A 23,441-nucleotide genomic window follows, 5' to 3' on the forward strand; every position below is an offset into this window, starting at 1 on the left:
CCTTAGCTCATCCTTTGATTAGTTTGGGGTGGGGGGAGTTGAGATAATGTGTTGTCTTGGACTCAGTTTAAAATGGGAGGGGCTGAAGAGGGGGTGGAAGGAGGTAGAGGTAGAAAGGGAAAGATGTGGCCTGGCTTGTTGTGGAAGGGAGGGTTGGAAAGCAGTCATTCTTGCATCCCTCTGCTGTGGTGTTACTGCAAATTAAAAGTAGCATGTTCCACTTCGTAGCTATCTTTCAGGCAGGGGAGGGGCATGGGTATATGTCGGCATGGGGATGGGGGGGATCTTATCATTGCTTCCTCAGCAGCCCAGCGTAGTGTCACCCTGTGAGGTGACATTTGAATTTACAATTCCGCAGAGAAAAGCCATTAATTCACAAATTAACATTTCTCCCTCTCTCTCTAGCTCTTTCTCTCTTCCTCTCTCTCTCTCCATCTCACATGGATGTGCAAGCAATTGAAAAGACAAAGGAAATAGCCTTAAGGAAGAGACTTTACTGCTACTCTGCCTGTGCAGAGATTGCTACTACTGCTTCTAGATAGATAAACCAATTACCTGAGCTGCTCTGTTCATGGCAGCCTGCTATTACCTCCTTTTGTAGAGATGATTCCATTGCTGGATTACACTGTGTGTATCTCATTAATGTAAACCAGCATGATACTGGGCACTGTCTCTGATGCTTCTTGCCATAGCCCGTTGCTCTGCACTGGAAGAGGGAACTGGGAGAAGAGTTGAGCAGAGGTGATGGTAGGCACAACATACCTCCAGGCCATGCAGAGAACTCGCTTAAAATACCTGTGCTGAGCTTAGAGGAGATGGGGGCTTCCCTTCTAGGGAGGAGATTGCATGAGATTAACCCTGATCTCTTCCATGTCTCTCTGAGCACAGAGAGTGCTGGGGAAGAGGCCTCATTTATGGGCACCAGGTATGGGTAGCCCCTTGCAGCTCCATTCTCAGCACTACACAGTTTTCAACAGGTGTAGAAATGTGCACTGCAAGCAGATGGAGAGGTGTTGAGTACAAAAGCTATTTATACATAGCCATAGGCACATGTAGCTGACTGTACCCAGGAGCTAACTGACTTGCACAGATACAAAATAAAGCTCAGAATAAGAAGCAAGAGTAAGAATTTGAGCTCACAGATTCAGAGGGCCAGATTTCTCAGTAGTGCAACTCCGTTGAAAGCTAGTCAATGACACCTGTGGAGATGTTATTGTCAAAGACAAACACTGGACACTACTTCCACACAGCCCTCAGCCTACTTCTGATTCTCTTCTGTTGTTATTTCCTGCAACAACAGACTTTCTCATGTGCTTCCTTCTACTATCGTTGCTGCTATGGATGCTTGGACAGCAAGTGTACAGTATACAGACACATACGTGAGCACTCAGCCATATGCTGGTGCCACCCCAGGCACACATCCCTGTCTCGAGCAGCCTGACTGTGCAAACTCACAGCCCTGCAGACACAACTTCTCCCTGCCTGTTCTGGTGAAGTCCCTTTCAGCAGCTCCAAGCCTGCCTGCTGGGGGGCACATTGGCAGTCAGCTTTCTGAGCACCTTCTGGTGCTCTCTGCAGATAGCCTTGTAGGAACATGCTGGCTACCCCTGCCTTTTAGCCTGGTCACACAGCTATGTGTGTTTAGGCAGAAAATGCCCAAGCAGAATGGTGTACTAATGTGCAAGTCTTTGCTCACTAAGCACTCTACCTATATAGAATTGGACAGAAATCTTCGCCAACAGGTTTTTCACCCCATAAAGGTTTGATATGCCATGTTCAAGCCATTCTCCTAACTTTCATGAAAGGAATAAGCTTGCAGGGGGCAGTTATCCAGGTAAAAGAAAAATGGATCAGAACTGCTGTTTCTGGAAACCTGGTCTCCACATGCTCAGCGCATGGAGTATGTGCCTTTCTTCAGCATTGCCTTGGCTCCTTAAATCTTCTGAAAACCTTATCCTCTTAACGAGAGCATCTGCCTCTCTGACATTCCCTGTGCCCCACACCGTGCACAGCACATGGCTGGGGAGCATCATCCCGCAGCTGGTGCTGGAAGACGGATCACGATCAGTGGAGGAATCGGCAGGCAGTGCCAGTAATTCAAACCATCCTGACCGTTCAGTGAACCTGAACCTGCTGACCTTGACAGCACTAGACAGCAACGGCCTCAGGAATCCCAACCTTTAGAGAGGCGTTGGCGGAGGATGGCTCCTGCTCTCTCCCTTTCTTTCTCTCTTTCTCTTCCTGATCACATCCCAGCAGCCAAGGGGGCTCAACAGTCAATCCCCAGTGCACCAATTAGCTCCTAATTTGGCTATCTCTGCACTCCCAAGTCTACATCAATGTAATGTTAAGCATCGCTTGCTGTTCATAGATGTAAATCATTCCTATAGAGGAGTGCCTTCTTGTGCTAAAGGAAAACACTAAGCACCTTGTTCTCAGTCAGGGCCAGAGAAACCCCTCCTCCCAAAATGGGAGCTACTGCTGCTGCTGCTTGGAAGGAAAGCAGGAGCTCTTTGCTTCCCTAAGTGATAGTATCAGATCCTCTAGCCTTGTTTGACTAGGTCCCAGGGGGAAGCAACAAGATCTCACCAACTGATTAGCCCGTGAGAATCTTGGCTGGATAGATGAGGGGCAGGGAGGCAACTTGAGTGGGGCGGGGGAGAAAGAAAGAAAAACCAGTGTGTTTAATTTTGTCATCAGACCTTGCATTAAAGAAAAATGCAGTTTGTGAACATTTTAAGACCCTTTCAGGAAGCACTGGATTTCCTCCAGCTATCTTTGTAGCTGCCAAGCCAGACCTGGAACAAACAGCATTTTGTGTTGGCCTGCAGAGGCTAGGCTAAGCTCTAAGAGCTTGCATGTGGAGGACAACTCTGTTAACAGTAGATGGCCTGAAAGAAGCAGTTACAGTTATGTATCTGTATCTATCTATTGACACCCAGCAGACTGTCTGTCTTCTGTCTGTTTCCCTCCATAATTCTTTGAAGGTGATTTTTCCATGCATCAATCAGATAAAATAAAGGATGCTCTGAATAGGTGTCAAATGCAATTCATGACCATCTTAAGGCCCTTTAAAATGTCAGAGTTACGTTAAGGGGACTAAAAATAATGCCTAGATCCAGATTTTCCTTTCGCTTTTCCTTCATTCATCCAAGCATCCTACTGCTTACATCCCAACATGTTCAAGGTACGAAGTCCTCTTCCCACACAGGTCAACAGCTACAGGAAAATACACAGGTGCACAGTGCCAGAACAGGAGCTAGGTCATGGGTATCACTCTTTCCATTTGAATGTGCAGCAGGTTAGGATTTTTTTTCTCTCATTGGCCCTGAATTTTTTGGGGAGCTCAGAAATGCTATTCTGCTTTTAAGTTAGGGAATCTGCATTAGAATAGATTTGTAGACATCTTATTAAACCTGAATTAGGTGATTATGGTGTACGAAATGTTCATCAAGTCTTGAGTGCCTTATACTCCTCTCTTAGGTGCTTTAGAAAAGGGTGTTATAAAGCACAGGTATACTTCCATAACTTGTTTTCCAAAGGAGCTGCCATTTTTTTGCTTTGGTTTTTGGCGTCTAGTCTGAGAAGAAGTAGGCCTTGAATAGAAGACTTGACTTTGCATGAAGATCAGAATTGTTGCAGAGTTTGAGTCAACTTTACTAAATCCCAGCAAATTAAAAACAGTACCCCACTAGCTAATCCTCAAAGATACTTATGGCTCTTCTCTGCACAGCCCTCAATTGTTTGTGAAACTGACTGCTGCCATGACTGGGCCCTCTCTTGTTTGAGGACTACTTCTTACAAATTGGAACATATCTCCAATATACATTTTATAGAGGTCATATCAGTATAGGTTCCTTCATATACCAATAATGTCCTTTACATGTGCTCATGCAAAAAGATGACAAATTAGTCTACTAGTGATTTACAGTTATTATAGGAATGATCATTTAAAAAAAAAAAAAGAGTTTACATGGTGACAGTTCAAGCAGATTGCTGCCCATAACAAGCTTGTAGCTTTTTCACTGCATTTCACAATTACCCATCCTGTATCATATATTGTTTATTAACCTTCCCATTCTTAAGATCTCATTTACTACTGAAACGTGGCTGACTCTCAGGTGGACCATGGCAGATGTTGAACAATACAGAGCATCAACTGTGAAATTTTGCTGTGCCATGTCCAAATGAAACCACAGGAGAATTAAGATATGCTGTGGGTAATCACTCAGGCTGGATTTTGTTCAGGACAGCCAGGTTAATGTCTGCACTCTTGCAAAAAATGCCATGGGAATTTTAATGACTCTCAGTGATTGGAGCCTTTGTTTTATGGCATGTCAAAAATGGCAGCTCTAAAAACACTCTGCTTGAGCACTGGTTTAGTGCTGACTCAGAAGAGCTTCCAACAACATGATTCACTAGCATCTGGCTCAGGAGCAGGCACAGACTCCTATGACTTGTGAGGTTAAGGTATAAGTGAGTACGAGGGGAAATAAGGCGGAATGAAAATAAGAGAAAGTCTAGAGCAAGGGAAACAGAAGGAAACAAGGTATTAAGAGGCATTTTAGGGGGGGACCAAGCCAATGGAACCCAGCAGGCTAAAGAGGAATTAATATTTCCTAAATTGTGTATGAGATGTGTCCATGGTCCGATTGAGATCTGCTGAGCCCTAGCACTGGTGTCCTCTCAGTGTTCTCCACTGGAATCTCAGGGATTCCCAGGAACTGGATGGGAACAGTCCAGCTCTGTGCCCCCTCCCTTGTCTCTAGCAGTCCTCATAGCAGTGTTGATTTGCATGTCAGGCAAACCACTGCTTGAGAAAAAAAAAACCCTCCAAGTGTGGCGGTGTCAGCGCTCGCTGTTGTTCGACAGTGTAAAATTAAATTAATAAAGCCCCCAACACAGGAAAACATAACAGGAAATTAATGGCCTTTACTGTCGCTCTGATGCAGTCATTTGCAACCCTGCTTTCCGCACCAAAGACTTCATAAATGCAAGCAGTTTCTCTAAACAAGCATAGTTAGGGCTGCATGCAATGTAATTTTTTGTGTTGCTTCTGTTCTTTAGAGCTAACAAAAGCCACCCTTTTTTATGTGCTCACCAAAGGGGATCCTGCCAAGAAGTAGCTCCCCAACAAGTAGGCTTAGGAAGATGAGATAAAAGAGCTAAGTCATGCCAGTGATGCTAAGGACACCTTCTTGTCTGGCAGAGGGAAAGCATAGCTTCTGGAGCCCTGCAATAGCAGCTCTCCTTGAGGGCACTGCACTAAATGCAATGTTGTGGACACCACAACAGCATAAATCAGGATAACCCTTCTGATAACTTGCAAGATGTGTAAATCGGTACAACCACTAAATGCAAGAGACTTACAGATTTACACTGACCAGAGGATCTGGCCCACTGTGTGAGAGTGCTGCTCACTACTGGGTCCTGGAGGCAGCTGCATTTCTATCTGTCTAACATCAAGTCTAATAGTGCTAATAAGAGCTACTGGAGCCACACTCTGTCCCTCATTACAATGGTATAAATCCAAATGCCTCTCTGAGGTACGGGAATTCTCGTGGATGTGCAACTACCTGATTTAGAGCAGAGTATGTCCGCTCACCTCCAGCATACCCAAAGGTCATGAAACTGCAGTGATTGCTCACATAGAAGCCACAACCTTTGACTACCTAGGCTAACACACCTCATCTGCACATCCATACATGTTGTAGTATGTGTTGTATACACATCTGGAGCAGCTGCTCGCATCCTAAAACCTAGAAAGGCTTTTAGTGGCATTTTCAGTAAGGCTGGATGTGCTGATTATTAATATCCAACACACAAACCTAAATCTGTACAGACTTAGTTTTCCAGAGGCTATTGGCCAAATTTGCAATCATACACTTAGATACTGTAGTAAATACATATGATTTGCATATGCATACACACACTTACTTCCTTAAATGCACTTTTCATGCTCCCATGATAATCCAAGACAGATCTGAGCACACACTTCATTACACATTTGCACACACAATTCATTACATTTACATTCTCATTGAGCATTGCCAGTTTTGCTCATGTAAGCCCTGTATTAAGGCTGCACTGCCCATCCCTGCTCCATCTGAGGTACTCAGTCATACACAATCTCTGTGTTAAAAGCAGTGCAGCCCCCAGCTGTCAAGCACCGGCACACATCTCACTCTTCCTTGGTCAGGCACACTCACTTCCCTGCATGAGCAGCCTGCCTTGCTCACCAATTCCTCATCTGAGCTATACCCTCGTTCCAAAACATAAAATCTCTTTGTTTCTGAGCCTTTTTGCTCTACGCCTGAGCATGTAAGTAACAAATACACACAGTCTATGTGTCACTGACACACTTGAATTACAGAGACACGTGGACCAGCACAATACCATCAATTAGCATACTGAAATTCAGGCTTGTGAATTCCCTTGAGGCAAATGGACACAGGAATCTGAACATCTGCGCAGTTCATGAAGGGTGATGCACTTCCTCGAGGTGATAATCCTCCAGTACTCATCTCCCACTATCCCTGTTTCTGCAGGATACTGTACATAACCTGAACTTGTACTATATCTTCTTTCACCATCACAGCATAGATCCCCGATAACATTCCTTTTCTATGCACTACTGAACCTTACCAGTCCATTCCATGCTCCATCATCTCTACTCTGCAATCCCTTGTGATCCTTCCCATCTGAATTTGAGGTTCATCTTTCTCCCCACCAGTTCAGTTATCACAATCAAAGCACTCAAAATCCTTGCAGAACTACTACATGCTGCTGCATGCTGAAACACAGAACTGACCCATCTAGAGATGACATCTTCTTTCACACTGCTTCAAAGACTGCAAAAATTCTTCTGGAAGGAAATGTAACCAAAATTTACAGCCCTCCTTTTCCAAACTCTACCGAGTAGGGTAAGAAAGTTGCACAGGTGAAAAGATCACAAAATTAGGGCTGCCAGTCCTTGTCCTTGTCCTTACTGCAGGGAGTACAGTATTAGTTTAATAATTACTGAGGATGCAAACCATCTCTCTAGAAACATTGTGATAGCCAGGCTGGATCAGCTTGTGCAGACCAGGACACCGCTACCAGACACTTCTGACCATGTGAAAATGTCTGATCCACTCCTTCAGAACAAGGTCTGTGTCCTTGCTCTCTCCCTTTGTTAGGGGGCAGCTCAGACACAGATGCAGGAGGTTTGCTATACCCAGTGGGATCTTGAGACCAGGGTTCGAAGTCCCAGTCTTATAGTGCTGGGCTCCTTCCTGGACCCGCACTGAATGCAGCAGGAGGGTCTGTGCAGGGCTGGTTGCCGTGAATGACAAGCACTGGCTATCGATCGCATTCTGAACTCGGCCCAGCCGATAGAAGGTAATTAATGACTCCATTTGCCTCAGTACCGAGGAGAACAATTGAGTTTGAAACTGCAACAACTGGCAGTGCGGGGAAAGGCCCCCCGGGACGGCCAGGAAAGCTGCCTGACAGTGCTGGGCTGAACAGGGACACGGGAACACATCAGAGAGGAAAAAAGAGAAGGGAAATCGGATAAAGGGAAAGAGCAGCCTTAAAACAAAAGGGTGACTTGGGAAAGGGCAGCACATGTAGGCATGAGTGCCCAGAGAGTGGGAGAGGGCTGCTCTGGGCTGACTACCCCAGCAGGGATGGTGCAGGCAGGCTGTGGGAGAGGACAAGGTTGCCTCGCTGGCACAGAAGGATGGCATTGCAGCAGACGGGTGAGCACCGCTGCGTCAGAGAGATGTGCTTCCCTCGGAGCCTTTGACAATTAGATGGGTTCTGCTGTGTCACCTGGCTGGCAGTTCTCATGCCAGTCACATACACTTTTATTATGACTGTGATTTTTATTGGTAGAGTTGTGAGGCCTCAGCTGAGATCAAAGCCCCACAAGGCTGCAGGCAGACAGGTCATGGGGACAGTAATAGCTCCTGCCCCAAAAGAGAGCAGTGTCTCTGTGGTTGTGTGGTGGCTGCAAAGCTTTTGTTTCCGTGCCACAAAAGTCTCCCTATGTCAGAAATACTCCTGACTTATTTGTTGAGATAGTCCTGTCCCACCCTGAGCAAGAGTGCTGTCATTTGTAGCTAGGGAAGTAATGGTATTATGCTGCTTTGTGCTACTTGTACATGATGGTGTCTTTGTGGCTTCCAGGCCTGGGAACATCTAGTTTTTTTGGAATTATTTAATAGGCATATTCCCTGTGTTAGATGTAGTTAAGGCTGTTCCTGTGTCTTCTGGCTCAGCATTTCCTTGTTATCTGTCAGGATACTTCTGTGACACCCGTGGAGCATTTCTGTGTCTTGTGTCGAGGGTTTATGCTGAACATTGGCTGTGTGCACTCCCTCAGCAGTCCCTGGGGAGGAAAGATATTTCCTGTCACATGTGCAAGGCCAGTCCTGATCATACTGACAGCAACTGTGTGCTCTTTTGTGAGGGACAAAGTGACTGAGGCCATGGTTCACCTCTCAAGCTGTTTGTTAAGATCCATACAATTTAAAAGAGAGTTGTCCCAGTGTTACAGTAACACAGAGTTTCCCTTGCCAATAAAAGGGAACTGGGAAAGATGAAGGTGCTTCCTAATGGTACAGCTACCACAGTTACCTAGGTGGCATTCCCATAGTTATCCTGCAGCTGAAACCTTGCTTCACCCCTTCCAATATCAACTTTCTTGGCAAATCCCCATCCCTTAAGCTTTTACTCCTAGCACTGTTCTTCATCAATAGAAGTAACTATTGCCCACCACAGGGCCATTCCTCATGGGATCTCCTAGTCTTTCCCAACTCAAATTTTGGCCCTGAGCTCTCAGTTGACTAGCACCCACAACCCTTTGATGGACCCCATCTCTTCCCCAAAGTCCTCTCTGCTCCTTTCTGCCACCTTTGCTCATATCCGTGTGGTTGTCAGCTTCCATATGACGTATGACAATTGCGTATAACACAATTCGAGGCTTCCCCTGATAGTCTAACTCAGAGATTCACATGCTTAGAAGAGAACTGCAACTTCTAAGTTGCCAGATATAAGTGTCTGGCCCTTGCAGTTTCAGGGAAAAAATGAAAACACATCCTCTATAGGTTTTGACACCAGAAAACAAATACAGGGGATTTACAATCCTTTAGTTTTGAAGAAAATAAAATGATCTGTGACTGTGAATGTTTCAATGTTAGCAACACAAGACATATAAATCTGTCTCTCAGGATCATCTCTGCAAAATCTTCTCTGCTTCATAAGTAAAATCTATATACACAGTTCATATTATTGCTCTATGAAGTTTGGGATTTCTGTATCCTACCATTATTAAGTCAAATAATATTGCAAGCTGTTTAGACAAGATCCACCTCGAGGTAGCCTACAGGCCTCTGTCAAAATTTTTCTTGCTTTTGCAGATTTTAAAGCCTAGGCCAGGACAGAGTGCCCCAAACCCCCACTCCCCCATCCCCACCACTGTGCCCCCCCGAGCAACTTCCATCTAAATTAAAGCATTGCCTTTCTCCTTACAACTTTTCCACCCCTTTCTACCCATTTGCTTGCTTTGATCATTCCGATTTCTTTTTTAACCCCATTCTTTGCTCTTCTCCTTCCTTCATCCTTTTTTTTCATTCCCCACTGACTGTATAGACTCTTTCTCAACAGCTGGTCCTGAGTTTCACAAATACAAATACATACTTATGTGCGTGTGTACACACACACATATATAAACACACACACAGAGACATAAATAAATAAATAAATAGAAAGGTCAGTGAGCAGAGCAGCAATAACCCCTAAAACAGTACTATCAGAGGGACATGATTGATCAATTGAATTCCATAGCGGCTCAAAAATGTGGGATTAAGTAGTGTATTATACGCACAATGAGTTGAGGCATGATGTTCATTTCAAGTTCATTTCGCCAGCCCTCTGCCACCAGATCAGGCAATCAATAGGGGCAGCAGATATCATATATCACCTCTCTCCGTGCTAGGCAGAGAGCACCATAATCTCTCGCAAATTTAGAGTGACAGATTTGTCAAGATCTGAAGGGCCCCTGAATAAATGAAGGAAAAGAGACTCTTACAGCGACTTGGGAAAGCTGTGATTTCAGCTTCTTCGCACAAAGGCATGGCCTGTGCACACGCGGGAGACACATGTGCACAGGAATCTGAAGACAGACAGGAATAGCAAATACATGTGCATGTGTGCACTAATCTGTGTAACCACCCAGGACAACTCACTAAGGGTAAAACCTGGTTTAACAACAATCAGTGTAGGTTTTACTGTACACCCATCCACTCTCACCAAACACTAAGCAAAGTGTAGGGCTGCCATCCTTCAAAATCAGATATAGCCTAAACCAGCCACCACAGACAAACGCCTGGACAGGCATGTACAGTGATGCAGAATCTAAATACCAGAATAATTATCTACTGCAAAAATACCCATGTGTATTAGCATCGTGGTGTGCACAGTCATGCACACTGACTGACACATGGAAAAATCCTCAAAGACAAACAGCTTCACAGGCTAAAGACAGGTTGAGGCAAGCACTGATACAGAAACATTTTTTTTCTGAGTCTGGACCCAGGAGTTCTGTGCCAGCTTTCTGCAGGGAGGATCAGAACTCCCCTAGTCCTCCTGAAACCCACCCCCCAAAGTAACAGCATCACACACGCAGTGTGCAGTCCACCAAGACTGATCTTTGCTTTGTTTTCTCTTAGTCAAATCTGTCATGAACTCCAGATTTCAGGAACCTGAGAATGTTCCCTTGGGCAAATAAACCTGTGGAGAGGAGAAAATGCCAGGGATCAGTGCCAGTAAACAGCCCTTCTCTGGCTTGGGGTGAAAAAGAAAGAGAGAAGGGGCTGCTCGAGGGAAGGCTGCTGGCAGGGACAAATCAATATGTAATATTTTCTATGGTCTTGCGAGTGGTACTGTACTACGCTACTGTATATAATGTACTATTGATTATATCATATCATATAATCACCTATAAACGGATATATCTCATAGCCAGAAGGCAGCAGGCTTAGTCATAACTCTGGGCCACCAGCTGGGCATTAACGGTGCCAAGAAAATACCCATCTTGGCACCACCCATGAGCTAAAAGAGGAAGCAGCAGAGTGGCATTGTTCTGGGTGTTCATTGCACAGTAAACACCACTCCAGGCTCCTGGAAGCATCATGTGTCCATGAGCACCTTGGGATTGCAAGGAGGAGGGAAAAGGCCTATACAGAACCTTTGACCAATTTCTTGACAGACAGCAAGTTTCTGAGATTCACAGACTGGAGGCCACCAAGAAAGCTTTAAGTACAAGGAATAACAATGAAAAAGCAGGAAGACAATCACAGCACAAGAGGGACAACCTGATCTTAGATTAGTCAGGGTGATTAGACAGCGAGACTTGTGTCTGATGAAGCACAGTAGGCAGAGATTCAGTATGGAGGGTATGGAGGTATATCAGCATGGATGATGCAGGGGATTATAACCAGACTCACCAAAGTTAGGCTGAGATGTGACAGCAGAAAGATACTCAGCACAGTTGGAGAAGATTATAATGAGCAGACTTGCCTCAGATGAGATGAGGGATTATGACAGAGGAAGATTCACTTCAGCTGGGACAGGAGGTTATAACAGACAGACTCACCTTGGATGTGACAGATGCTAATAGCAGGAGACTCACTCACTTGAGATAAAAAGGGGTTATAACTGAGATAAATGCACCTCATTTGAGTTGGGGGATAACAGGGAAGGAAAAAAAAACACAAAACCAGGTAGGTGATCAGATGGTTTATCACAGGAAAAGATTCACTTTGGATGGGCCAGGGCATTTATAATGGACTCACCTCAGAGGGGATGAGTAGGCTGTAAGAGATGTGAGACGGCACAACAGAAATAGAGACACCCTGGAATGTGGCAGGAGGCACTGCAGTGAGATTGGACTGTGTCAGAGGGCTGTTGTAGGGGCAGAAATGCAGTTCTGGGAAAGCTTCTGCCAAAATGGCTATTTTCCTAGTAAAAGGAAGGCTGATTCCCACTGAGTAGGACTAGGTTTTGTAATACATTTTGGATAAGAAGGAGGACTGACAAAGATTCATCTCATTTTGGAGGGAGTTTTATAGCAGATATATGGGTTAAGATAAATCACGAGCTACATGTAGGCGAATGGACAGAAACCAATGTATGTTAGACGGGACAGTTGCCCCACAGGGAGAGATTTGTCTCTGGTGAAACATGGAGTCAGAAGCAGGACTGTTCCTATTATCTGAAGGGGAGGAAAGACTCATCTGGGGTAAGATCAGATGAGAAGGAAATTATAACACTGATAGCTGTTCATGGGACTGGGGAGCTACAACAGAGACTGACTTCCCTTCAAGCTGTAAGAGAGCCTTTTTAACATTGCAGGCTTCCTCAGTCCTCTCCAGTACAGTCCATCCTCAGCACTCTGGCTTCTCTATGAGCTGCCCCTCCACCAGTCTTCTAGCGGTGCTAATCGCTGTGCTTTGCTCCCATTTTATGCTCAGCAATGGAGATTTGGCAATTTTTAACACTGAAAATCAGCGGAACCGAAACTCATCTCTGAGCCAAGCACCATTCTCCACAGCCTCACTCATTCTGGGCAGGAGAGTCCCACAGAGCCCACAGGAACAGCCTAGCCACTCCAGCAGAGAGGAGGGGGCTCCCTTGGGTCTCTGCAGCTTCCCCTTCCCTCGGGAGTGGCACAGCTACCTGGGTGGAAGCAGAGGGCCCCACTCTTCCCCACTCTGTCCTTGTCCTGCATCCCTTGCCAATCCAAGCCAGGGTGGTGCTAACTCCCTGTTTTCTCTGTCTGTGCCCTGCAGATGTATCCGAGGGCTCAGTTCCCAATGGAGATTCCCAGAGCAGCGTGGACAGTTTGCGGAAGCACCTTCGTGGCGACACTTTCACCCAGCAGCAGCTGGAAGCTTTAGATCGAGTTTTTGAGCGTCCTTCTTACCCTGACGTCTTTCAAACATCAGAGCACATCAAATCTGAGCAGGTGAGGGCCTGGCCTGGTAATGGGAAACCACAGGCACTGATAGAATGATGGTAGGGACATTCTTTCACCAAAATCCCTCTCCCCCTCTCCACCCCACGTTCTGACACTGACCTATTATTGCACATACACCACATTTACATTTTACAGCACTTTCTAGTTGTAACTATATCACTGTGCTGATGCTCGTGTGTACATGAGCTCTACCTCCTCTCTGCACTCACACTGTGCTGTCCCTAAATCCCCATATCCGCTTTTCCCTCTGCACTCACACCTGCAGTTATGCATCCATGTTCTTGCCATGAACATGCCTGCACCACCATGCATGTTCAGTGGCACACACCACTGCACAGAAACTCCTGCACTCTTAGGTGACATCAGTGACCAGCGAGCCACAGGGTTGGGTTTTAATGGATCATTTTCCTTCGTGGCCCAAAGCTGAGACTTGACTCCCATCTCCAACCTAGTTTTCCACACTTCTGCAGCTCTGCCCACCTTTTCTTTACTCCCCCGCTCTCCTGGCCTTTTATCCCAAAAGCTGTTTGTCTTAATAAAATGAAAATCAAAAGTCTTTTTAAACCGCCCCAAGCCATAAACCAACAAAGGAAGAGAAGGAGAGGCTGGCTGTGGACTCCCTTCATCCCAGAGTCCCTGGGTTTATTACAATGAATAACCTTTATTTACTTTCATTAGACTATTAAGCACCAGCACAGTCATTTTTCCCCCTGAAACTCTGAGCAGGGCCCATAAAGCAAATCCGAAGCCTAATTGAGTTCATTTTAATTTCTCTCCGATCACAGCGAATTACTCTGGTGATAAATCAGGGGGCAGGCTCACCCCCAGTAGAAGGCCTAATTTGCAGCTAATTACAAAACTGATTTCTACAGGAAGATCAATACAAGAAGGAATTGGAAATGACTAGGCAGTCCTAGCCAAGCAGGGACAGGGGCGGGGAGGGGGCAGCATGCGGGGAGCCCACTGGAGGAGGGGGAGATGTGAGGAGGGGGTTGGGGAAGTGCATGGAAAAAAACAGAGGAGAAAGAGCAGAAAATCAGTTTTAATTTAACGTAATATTAATCAGAGCAACTTTTCCTGCTGTTTTGTAGCCTTCCCGGTTTCTCCAGCTCCCGCGTCTGGTCTGGAGGCTGCCACAATAAAAAGGCAATTACCAGAGCCTTTCGGACAGGACACCCTTTCAGATTCAATGGCTCTCCCCCTCCCACCCTTCTGTTAGCCATGTGGCTCCCCCCTCCCCAATTTCATACCCCAATGCACAGAGTGACAGAGGCAGGGGATGAGGCTTCTTTGTTTTTAAAAAGCTAGGACAGAGGTAGCAGTGGAGGGGAGGCAGATGACTCAAGCAGAGACCCTGGCGACAGTGGGCCAAGACTGGCTGCTTTCTACAGCCCGCCTGTCCCAGTCATGTCATTGCAGTCCTATGCCCCAGCTGTCTTTGTCACCAGGGCAAACATCTCCCACCTCCACTCAGCCAAGAGGAGGGGATGAGGATTCCCCCTTTCTTTTCCCCTGGGCTGGCACAGACAGCCATCCCCACAGCTCTGAACGAAGGCTCAGCCATATCACAGAAAACAGGTCAGATCCCTCACCCCTCTTCCCCTTCACAGTGTCATGCAGGTGGGTGGGATAGTTCATCCTAGGAACCCCCCACAACCCTCTTGTCACTTTATCTTCTCCATTTCCTCCTCCTCCTCCTCTTCCATCTGTGCAGGGGTTTGCATCTCTCCTCTTCCTCCCCCCCATCTGTACACCCTTCCCTTTCTCCCGTCGCATCAATAGCGAGCTGTCTTTCTCCTCTCTTCCCCAGGGTAATGAGTACTCCCTCCCAGCTCTGACCCCTGGTCTCGATGAAGTCAAATCAAGTCTATCCACCTCTGCTAACCCAGACCTGGGGACAAATGTGTCAGGACCCCAGACGTACCCTGTGGTGACCGGTAAGCTGCCTGACCAAACAGCAGAACCAAGCTTTTTATTTATTTCCCTCATCACCATTAGCTTCTGCTTTTTCTGCTAATGCAAGATATCCCTCTGTGGCAAACATGGAAAGAGACAGAAAGACTGTGGAGAACATAAGGGCTCAAGAGAAGCTTGAAATTCAGAGTATTGGCAGTTTTGGGTACACCTAGATGTGTCCAGGTGTGACTCAAAGACAGGAAAACCCAGATGTGAATCGGGAACTTGTGTGCCCAGATGGGACTTAGAGTTGGATGCTGGTGGAGGACAGATATGTCCAAATATGCACTGTGATTTTTTTCCTGTGTATCTGAGAACAACAGGGTCATGGCTTATCCATGATCTGCACTTGGTTTTCTCGGGGAGAAATTATAGTATAAGTTCTATTCAGCCCTGGCATTTGGAAGGGGCATTTGCAAATTAAATACTAAGATCTGCTGAACTGTGACTGCTAAACTCCCTCTTCCTTAAGCCCATGAGTCTCTAATGAAAGCTAGCCTTCCCCCATGTGTGGGCACATTAAAGTCAGGTGTGTCTGGGAGAGTGGAAACTGTGTGTAAGTGCATGACAGCAGAGGAATCAGGATGCACAGAAATAGTAGGGAATCTTTGCAGCAGATGCTTCACTGAAACTTCCTCTTTGCTGGTGGCACATGCAGAACCTGAGCAGCACAGGATTGTCCTGGGGCCACAAGGCACACACATGCTGTCATGATATTAGTGTTAGACTGCCTGCCCTGCGTATGTCTAGAGCTGTAAGGAGGTATTCTGGTGCCTTTATTCATGTGGTGCTTAATTCATACAGCACTTCCTCTCAGGCTTTAGTTGCCAGTGCTTGCTGCTCACACAGCTACCATAGATTTGCACATCTCCTCTTGGGTAGCTAAAGCAGCTGGCAAGGCTCGAGTGACTTGCCCCTGATTGGTATATCTCTCTTTCTCTACAAATGCTGTGGCCAATCTAAAAACCTCATGGCGTAAGTTGAGAAACAACTCATGACAAAGAGGTCTAAATCCTGTTAGCAAGGGGAGAAGCTGTTGTCTCTTGGCCAAAAAGTTGTCCTCTAAAGGCACAGAATCAAGAGCACTGGTGTTTGTATCTCAACTTTTTCTTGCAAAAGCCCCAGCTAATAGCCCTTGCTGTCAAAGCAGCTCATGGCTGAGGCAGGTAGTCATAGCTTGTTCAGCAAACACGGAGCAAAGGCATGTTGTTGCATGCAACTTTTGGCTACCAAGAACTTTGGAACCAGGCAGGATTAGTAACAGTTAACTCAAATACAGAGGCTATCCAGTGTGAGGTCTACAAAATGACGTGGAGAACAGAGGGAGATGAACTACATTATTTAGGGAACATCTAGAAAGCGTGACATCTCCTGACTTTTTTCATGGCTTTTACTGCTATCAGGCTCGATTCAGAATCCTTGTAGCTGTGCAGTTTCTTAGCCAACCGGAAAAAAAAAGGCTTAGCTGTGGCAAAATTGTTCTACCTTTCTTTTTATTTGCATATGCAAGGCAAAACTCAGCTGGTGTTCATCTATTGTTTAGCAGATCTACATCTCTTACAGGAAATATTTTCCTGGTTTGGGGGGCAAAGCCAGTAGGAGAGCAAGGCAGATCCCCACAGCTGGATGTAAAGGTGACGCATCTACAATCAGAGCCTAAGATTCAAAGGGGCCATTAAAATAATTCCTTTTAGTCCTTCTTCCTAAGTGAAGATGGTTCACTCCAGCCTGTTAATGTGAGAGCAGGCTTCTAGAAGGCTGGGAACACTACACAAGCTTTGGACATTACTCTCACATGGGCACAGAAGGAGACAGATTTGGCCTCCCAGAAGAGACTATAGACTAAGGCAAAAAATTTCTTCATGTCCCCCCCACCCTGTGCCATTCTCACTCTGTTCCCTGCCACATTCCCAGCTCAGCTCGAGAACATCCCCATCTGATCCATCTGGATCCAAAAGTGAGAAAGTTCATTTCAGACCCAGCTTGACATTCCCAGGTGGCAACTTAGCACTAACATCTCAATCTGTATGCGACATTTCAATCAGTGCAGAGTAACAAAAGCAGAACTTTTAGCACTGGGAGCTGTTCACTGGTGGTAATGATGGAGAAACTCAGAAACTGGAAATGAAAAGGGAAAAAAAAGCCCCTTGACACCCTGTAAGGCATCAGGGGAAGAGGGGCAGAGAGTTTTTCCTCTACACTTAGGCCAGGATCCAATGTTTGGATTAATGGTGCCATTACCCAAGAAAGGACTTCAGATAATGCTCATTCTTAAAATGTTTTTGCTGGCAATTAAATGGTTGCAGGTATTGATCTTCATTGATCTGATGTTCTCAATTTGCATAATCTATTAAAGATGAATGATTCATTATATGTTTGCTATGGGGCTGGACAATGCTTTTGGGAAGAACCTGAGAGGTGAGGAACTCAGTGCTGCCTCTTGGTCTACCCTAGCTAGGATATTAAAGAAGTGGCTGACAGCATACAGATTTCTTTGGTATCACCCAGGTCCTGCTCCCAAGCAGGGATGTTGGAGTAATAGTGGATACTGAATTGCTGGCTGCCTGTTTTGCTGCTATGGTGTCATCTTTGAAATGCCTCTTTGCTCTTTCAGGTGATACCTGTAACAAATATGAAACGAATCTATCCATTTAGGGTATTCTGTGTGCAGTCACTTCATGATGTAAGATTTAGCTTCACTCTACAAGAAAGTCTCCCCACCTCAGTCTTCCCAGACAGAAAAAATGTATTGCTAGTTCTTTCCAAACCAAAGCTGTACAGCACTGGATTCTTGTCCTTCCTGAAGACTTCAGAGAAAGTCCTTCTCTTTGGCTCATGACTAGCTTTTCTCAGCAAGCTGTCTCAGCTCACACCATTCTGAGAATACAGCCCTCCAAAAGCCATCAAAACCTCAACAATATGTAGCTGCCTAAAATCTTGAAATGCAGTGAGATAAGGAACAGTGTTGCTCAAGTCTCTTTATCTGTCTGTGGGCTTCCTGGAATTGAAGACCTAGAAATGCTGCAAAACAGGCAGCCACCAGAAGGCCTTCCCCAAAGTCCTGGGCATCTATTCAAAGACATAGCTTAGCACCACAGTTTTATACAGCACAGCCTTGTCTAGTACTGCCAATATCAAACACTTCCTTTCAGACAATTATTCTACTAACACATCTTAGATGCCCCATTTATTACTCACATCTCCTAAAGCAAGTAAACAAAAACATTGTTTTACTATGGAGAAAACAGGTCACCCTTATTTCTCCCCATTAAGTATGTGCAAAGAATTTCCATTAATGAGTTGACACTTAGGGACTAACTGGACACTAGGCTAGGAAACATGCTGCTGCTGTCCTTCATACTGAACAGACAATGCAGAAATTTTCAACTCAGAGAGAGAAAGCTCTTAAGAGCTGCCTGAGTATAACACCTCCTCTTTCCGCACACACAGACAGTGCACCAGCTATATCCTGCCTTGTTGTTGCATGGCCCTCATAGCTGGATTGGCGTAGATCCCTGACAATTTCTTGGACAGTATCTTTGGACACCAATCAGAAGCAAAGATCCAAGCTTGAAAATACCAAGATAAGGAGAGTACATGCAGTTGAACAACATTACAAGATTTCTGTTGTTCAGAGTTGTGCTACTTCAGTTATTTCTATTGAAGGCAAACAGTCCAGGCAGATGAGTATAAATCCGTACAGGACTAAGTAAACACAGTAAACCTCAATAGCTTTCTGTTATTCACTAGTTTCCACAGACCTTTGAGTTTGGAAGGTACTTGGTAGCTAACAGCCAAGAGGTAAGCAGAGGAGAACCTCAAGACAGGAGGAATTGCACAAAGCATTCACACAAGCCTTGAATCAAGAAGAGAACAATTAGATACTTCTTTAAGCACCATCAGAAGTCACAGCTTCTGGAATAGTCATGTATGAAAGAAGAGGGGTGTATTCAAACCAGGTTTTGAGTTCTGGGGACTTAGATTAATAGTTTGGGAACAGAGACCTTTCCAACTCAATTTCTAGCCCAGGAGTTATCCAACAGAGACACAGCACTATGGCAAATAAAGCACAATGGACTTTTCATGTATGGCTTGAAACTTGCTCATTAAGAGACCACTAAAGGAACAGATTTACCTGCTAAATGGGATGTAAAATGACAGCAAAGGTGAAGAAGAATTTCCCTTACAGTTGAATCCCAGCAGTTTTTACTAAATAGACCTTGTTTGCAAGCCCACTACAATCTGTGAGATCTACAAAGAAAAGGTAGAAGATAAGATGGGGAAAAAAAATCACTTCAGGAATTTCTACTGTTGACTGAAATGGAAGTATGTGTCCCATTCTCCTCCCGTGAGGAGGCTTACGAGTGCTTCTGTTCTACAGTTAGCACCTATTAACAGGAATAGAGAACTTTGAAAGTCATCACCACGCACCAAAGCAGCTATCACGTCCTATCCAGAAAATGTTTCCTTCTCTCTGGGAAATAAATATTTCCCTAAAACAACAAGTATCATCCAGGGTGAGAAATCCTGGCAACAACTCACAATGTGTCGAACACAGGCACCAAAAAAGCACAAACCTCATCAATTTCCCTTTCCTTCAGACCTCTCCTCTCTGGCACGGGTTCAGATTTTTTTCAGTTTAATTTTTTTAATTCATATATTAATGTATGCAAAAAAAAATACTGGAATTACTGACATAAAGGCTACTTGCTATGTCTGAAAAACATAGAAAAACAGTACTTAAACAGCATCTGATTTCTATGAAAGTTTTCAAGAAAGCTGTGATGCTAAGCATGGAGAAATCACTGGCTAGACACCTGGATCCAAAATTTTTCTGAAATGATAAACAATCCTTTGAGAACTTTAGCCTCCTTCAAGGTGAAGATATTTCCTTCCTTAGAGATTAGTGAGTGACTGAAGAGAATTTTGTTCTGTTCAATAACCTGGTCATTCAAAACTAAGAAACAAATTAGGATTTGAAAAAGGAGGAACATTTGTTTTCCTCAAATTAAGTGAATTAAGGCTGAGTGAATTAAGGTTGGTGTGAAAGGATGAGATCTATTAGTTTTAAAATAAGGTTCTGCAATCAGTTCAAATTCCTCCTTATATCTGTCCTTTCCTTCATTTAATATGTAATTTCTAACGCAAAACCTGCTTAGAAAAGCTTGCTTTTTCTGTTCTAGTATATTTAGGAAGTCAGGGAACTTGTGGTCATTTTATTTAATTAGCATGAATAATTACAAATACTGTTTTTAATTTAATTCTAATTTCCATCCAAATATAACTTGACACAGATCACAAGTAAGAAGTTAATAATCTAATAGAATAATAATATGGACTCATCATTCACTATTTTCCATATAATAATATGTGAAGACAAATTATATTAAACAACATAATTGCTTAAATAAATGTGCACATGATGCAGTCCATCTACTTAGCAAAAACTGAAATAACCACGTTTAGTGTAAATTTTGTATTTGTCAAAATATTTGTTACCACCCATAAAATTAAACCTTTTAGAAAACAGCCTCATAGTGGAAATGTGAAACAAGCTGATCCAGCTTGCTGTTTTAAAGCATGACTTAAATTGACTGTTACATTCAGTTGCACTTATATCATTATGCTGAGAGGGGGAGCATTTCCTCCCCTTTTCTTTGTTTGTACTGGGGAAAATTTCCTTTCTTGCTCCAGTCTACTTTAGCCTCTGACACCAGCGAGCAATGGCCCTGGTCAGGGCTTGACTGAGCTGACTTAAGAAAACCTCTTTAGCAAACGGCTAGGGACTCCAAATTGGCTTCGGTGATGGCAGATCCTACAGATGCAGACCCACACTCTGTGGCACAGCATCACGGCTGCAGTCACCAGCAGTCAAACAGCCTGTTGGGCACACCTCTGGATGCCTCGATGCCCTGAAAATGGAAGATGATAGTCATTCATGTAGCTGTTACAAGGCTGTTACTATCCTGCCTCACCAAAACGAACGAGGTATTTTCTGTGAACAAGCCTCTCATATTTAAGGTGAGAAACTGGCAAAAGCAGAAGTCCACAGGACCTCCAAATTTAATCAACTGAATCCTCTCCTCAAGAAGAGATAATATCTTATCTAGTCAACAAGAATTTGGAAAGGCAAAAGGTGTTACTATTCTTCCCCGGGACCAAATGGCTGAGAGTGATAGATAGTCAGATGAATGATTCCTGGAACAGACAGGAATAGCAGGCGGGGAAAGGAATCACATAAACTATTTCCATGCATTCAATGTAAGTTTCACTGACAATAACTTTATGATGCTGAAGGCGGCAGCTTGGGGGCTTGAAAGGCATATTGAACTGAGAAACCCAGAAATGAATGGGCCCAAAAGAAATAATATCTTTGCCTTCCTTAAATTAGCATTTAAGTGAACAATAGCAGTGAATGACAATAATGTCATATAATGACAATAGCAGTGAATGGGCATTCCCAGCCCAGTTTTCTTCAGCAAGAGGACAGCATTGCAGGCTGCCACACTCTATGCTGCTGGGCAAAAGGGGACTTTTTTAAAGAGAAACTAATTATATTGTCTTCCCAACAATTCAGGTTTTGCCTTTTCTTCTGGGGCTAAATGAAGGATCCAATGAGTATGGCTTTGATAAAATTTTTTATGATGTAGATATTTGCCCACTGACAGCAAAGACTGTGCTTTATATCTGTGTTAAGCAACACCTGTCAGCAGATGTTAATAATTTTGATCTCCATCAGCTGTACTGGATTTAATCAGGCCCACTGCTTATATAGTTGAAATTACCCACTGCAGTCTTTGAGAGAAATGGAAAGCTTACGGCAATCTTTGGCCCATCTTTTTAAGTTCAGGATTGCTGCAGGCTACCCAGGAACATCTATTCTATCTTATGGTTAGTAAAATATCATTATGATGAAACCTTGGAGTTACCTATAATGAGGACTATGTGAAAAACTAACGTGTTCTAATTGCATTTCCCAGCCTATATTTCAAAAACATCTGGTTTAAGAGGTAATATTCAAGTTGCAACCCACCCAGGAACAAGCATATGCTGCACTTCAAGGCAGGGAGAAATGGCCAAATCTGGTAGGCTGGGACTCAAGAAATGAGACAATATAAAATTCACTGAACTTCTCTGTTTGCCAAGTGCACAAGTTGCACAACTTTCCCCCCTGTGCCCAAGTCTTTAAAGCATATCTTCCTTCATCTGCTCCATCTGCAAACAAATGTACTTAGAGCCACATGAAGTTGACTTCAGTGGAGTTCTCAAGTGGTTAACCAATACTCACAGTACTCAAGCAGCTTCAAAGAGTCCAGATCACAGGTCTCCTGGAAGCTCCGTGTTTTAGTCTGTATGAAGACTATAAGAATTTTCTCTTTAAAGTAACATACAGAGTTAGTAGGTCAGTTTACTCTGAGAGCAGCAGTTAATCAGATCAGACACAGTTTTATAAAATCCAGTTTTATGAAAAAAATAGGGCAAATAGAATTCAAAACTTGACATGTGATGTGATGCCACAACAGTGTCAACTCCTGGGGGAAAGCAATCCAAGGTTGTTTCTTTAAACATGTACTTCAACAATGTAATGGGCTAAGAACATGGATAGATGTGTGCAGAAACAGAAAATAAACCTGAACACACAAGGCTCATTCTCCAGTCAACAGGAAGACAAAAAAGGTATAACGAGAAGCAGATTGGTCTTTGCACACTTTTCAATTCTTCTAGCACAGGTCCGTTATGATCAGAAAAGGGAAAAAAATAGGACAGTCTTTATCTTCAGTGCAATTTGCATAATGCCCTTGCCCCAGAAAACCTAGAAAACCAAGAATAGAAAAGTGGTTCTTTTGACGTGACAGAAAGGAGAAACTAACAGTATGCTATGTCAGTCCAGTTTGGTCTTTTGTATGGCTTCTGGAATTTGAGGCAAAATTCCCACATGGGATAAAATTATTTGACTCCACTGCCTACAGTGTAAATTCACCAGTCCATGACTTCTGAGGACCCAGTCCCATTCTGTTTGCCACAACAAAACTTTTCTAAGGAATGGAGATTAAAAAGATGTTTCAATGGTGGGTACAAGCATAGGATCCAAAACTCCTGAGATAAGATTCAGCTTTGGCACAGGGTTCATACATGAACTTGGATATGTCTTTTCTGGGCTCAGTTCCTCATAGATAAAACAGTGATCCCCAAGTGATGCTGTAAGGATATGTGTTCTAAAGGGTGGGGCACTGGGGTCATACAAATATTTGGTAGAGACCTCAGGAAAAGATGAAGAATGGGAAACGCTGTCCAGATGGTGAACAGTGTTGAGTGGGTGGGTGTGTACAAGCCATCCCTTATGCATGGATATGCCATCTTGGTATTCTTCGTTTACTGTAAAGAAAAGGAGCACTGGATGCAGGTAGCTTATCCTCCAGGAAGCCAGCAATGAAAAACAAGCAGCTTATCTAGTCCTGCA

At 44.3% G+C, this 23,441-nt stretch overlaps 1 protein-coding gene and 1 long non-coding RNA gene across 13 annotated transcripts in view; one reads left to right on the forward strand and one right to left on the reverse strand.

Annotated features, from left to right (window-relative positions):
* The window catches only part of LOC113975780, a 211,767-nt gene that overhangs the window by 62,700 nt on the left and 125,626 nt on the right, over positions 1–23,441 (reverse strand). The gene's annotated exons all lie outside the window — the stretch shown is intronic.
* The window catches only part of PAX2 (paired box 2), a 99,575-nt gene that overhangs the window by 57,566 nt on the left and 18,568 nt on the right, over positions 1–23,441 (forward strand). For all 12 annotated transcript variants that reach the window (XM_027700209.1, XM_027700203.1, XM_027700210.1 and 9 more), the window contains 2 exons: positions 12,837–13,012; positions 14,835–14,961. In XM_027700209.1, coding sequence (XP_027556010.1) covers positions 12,837–13,012; positions 14,835–14,961 — 303 coding nt within the window. The remainder of the gene's footprint in view (positions 1–12,836; positions 13,013–14,834; positions 14,962–23,441) is intronic.

Source organism: Neopelma chrysocephalum, unplaced genomic scaffold, assembly GCF_003984885.1.
Source record: "Neopelma chrysocephalum unplaced genomic scaffold, ASM398488v2 Primary Assembly neopelma1_143, whole genome shotgun sequence".
Lineage (NCBI taxonomy): Eukaryota > Metazoa > Chordata > Aves > Passeriformes > Pipridae > Neopelma > Neopelma chrysocephalum.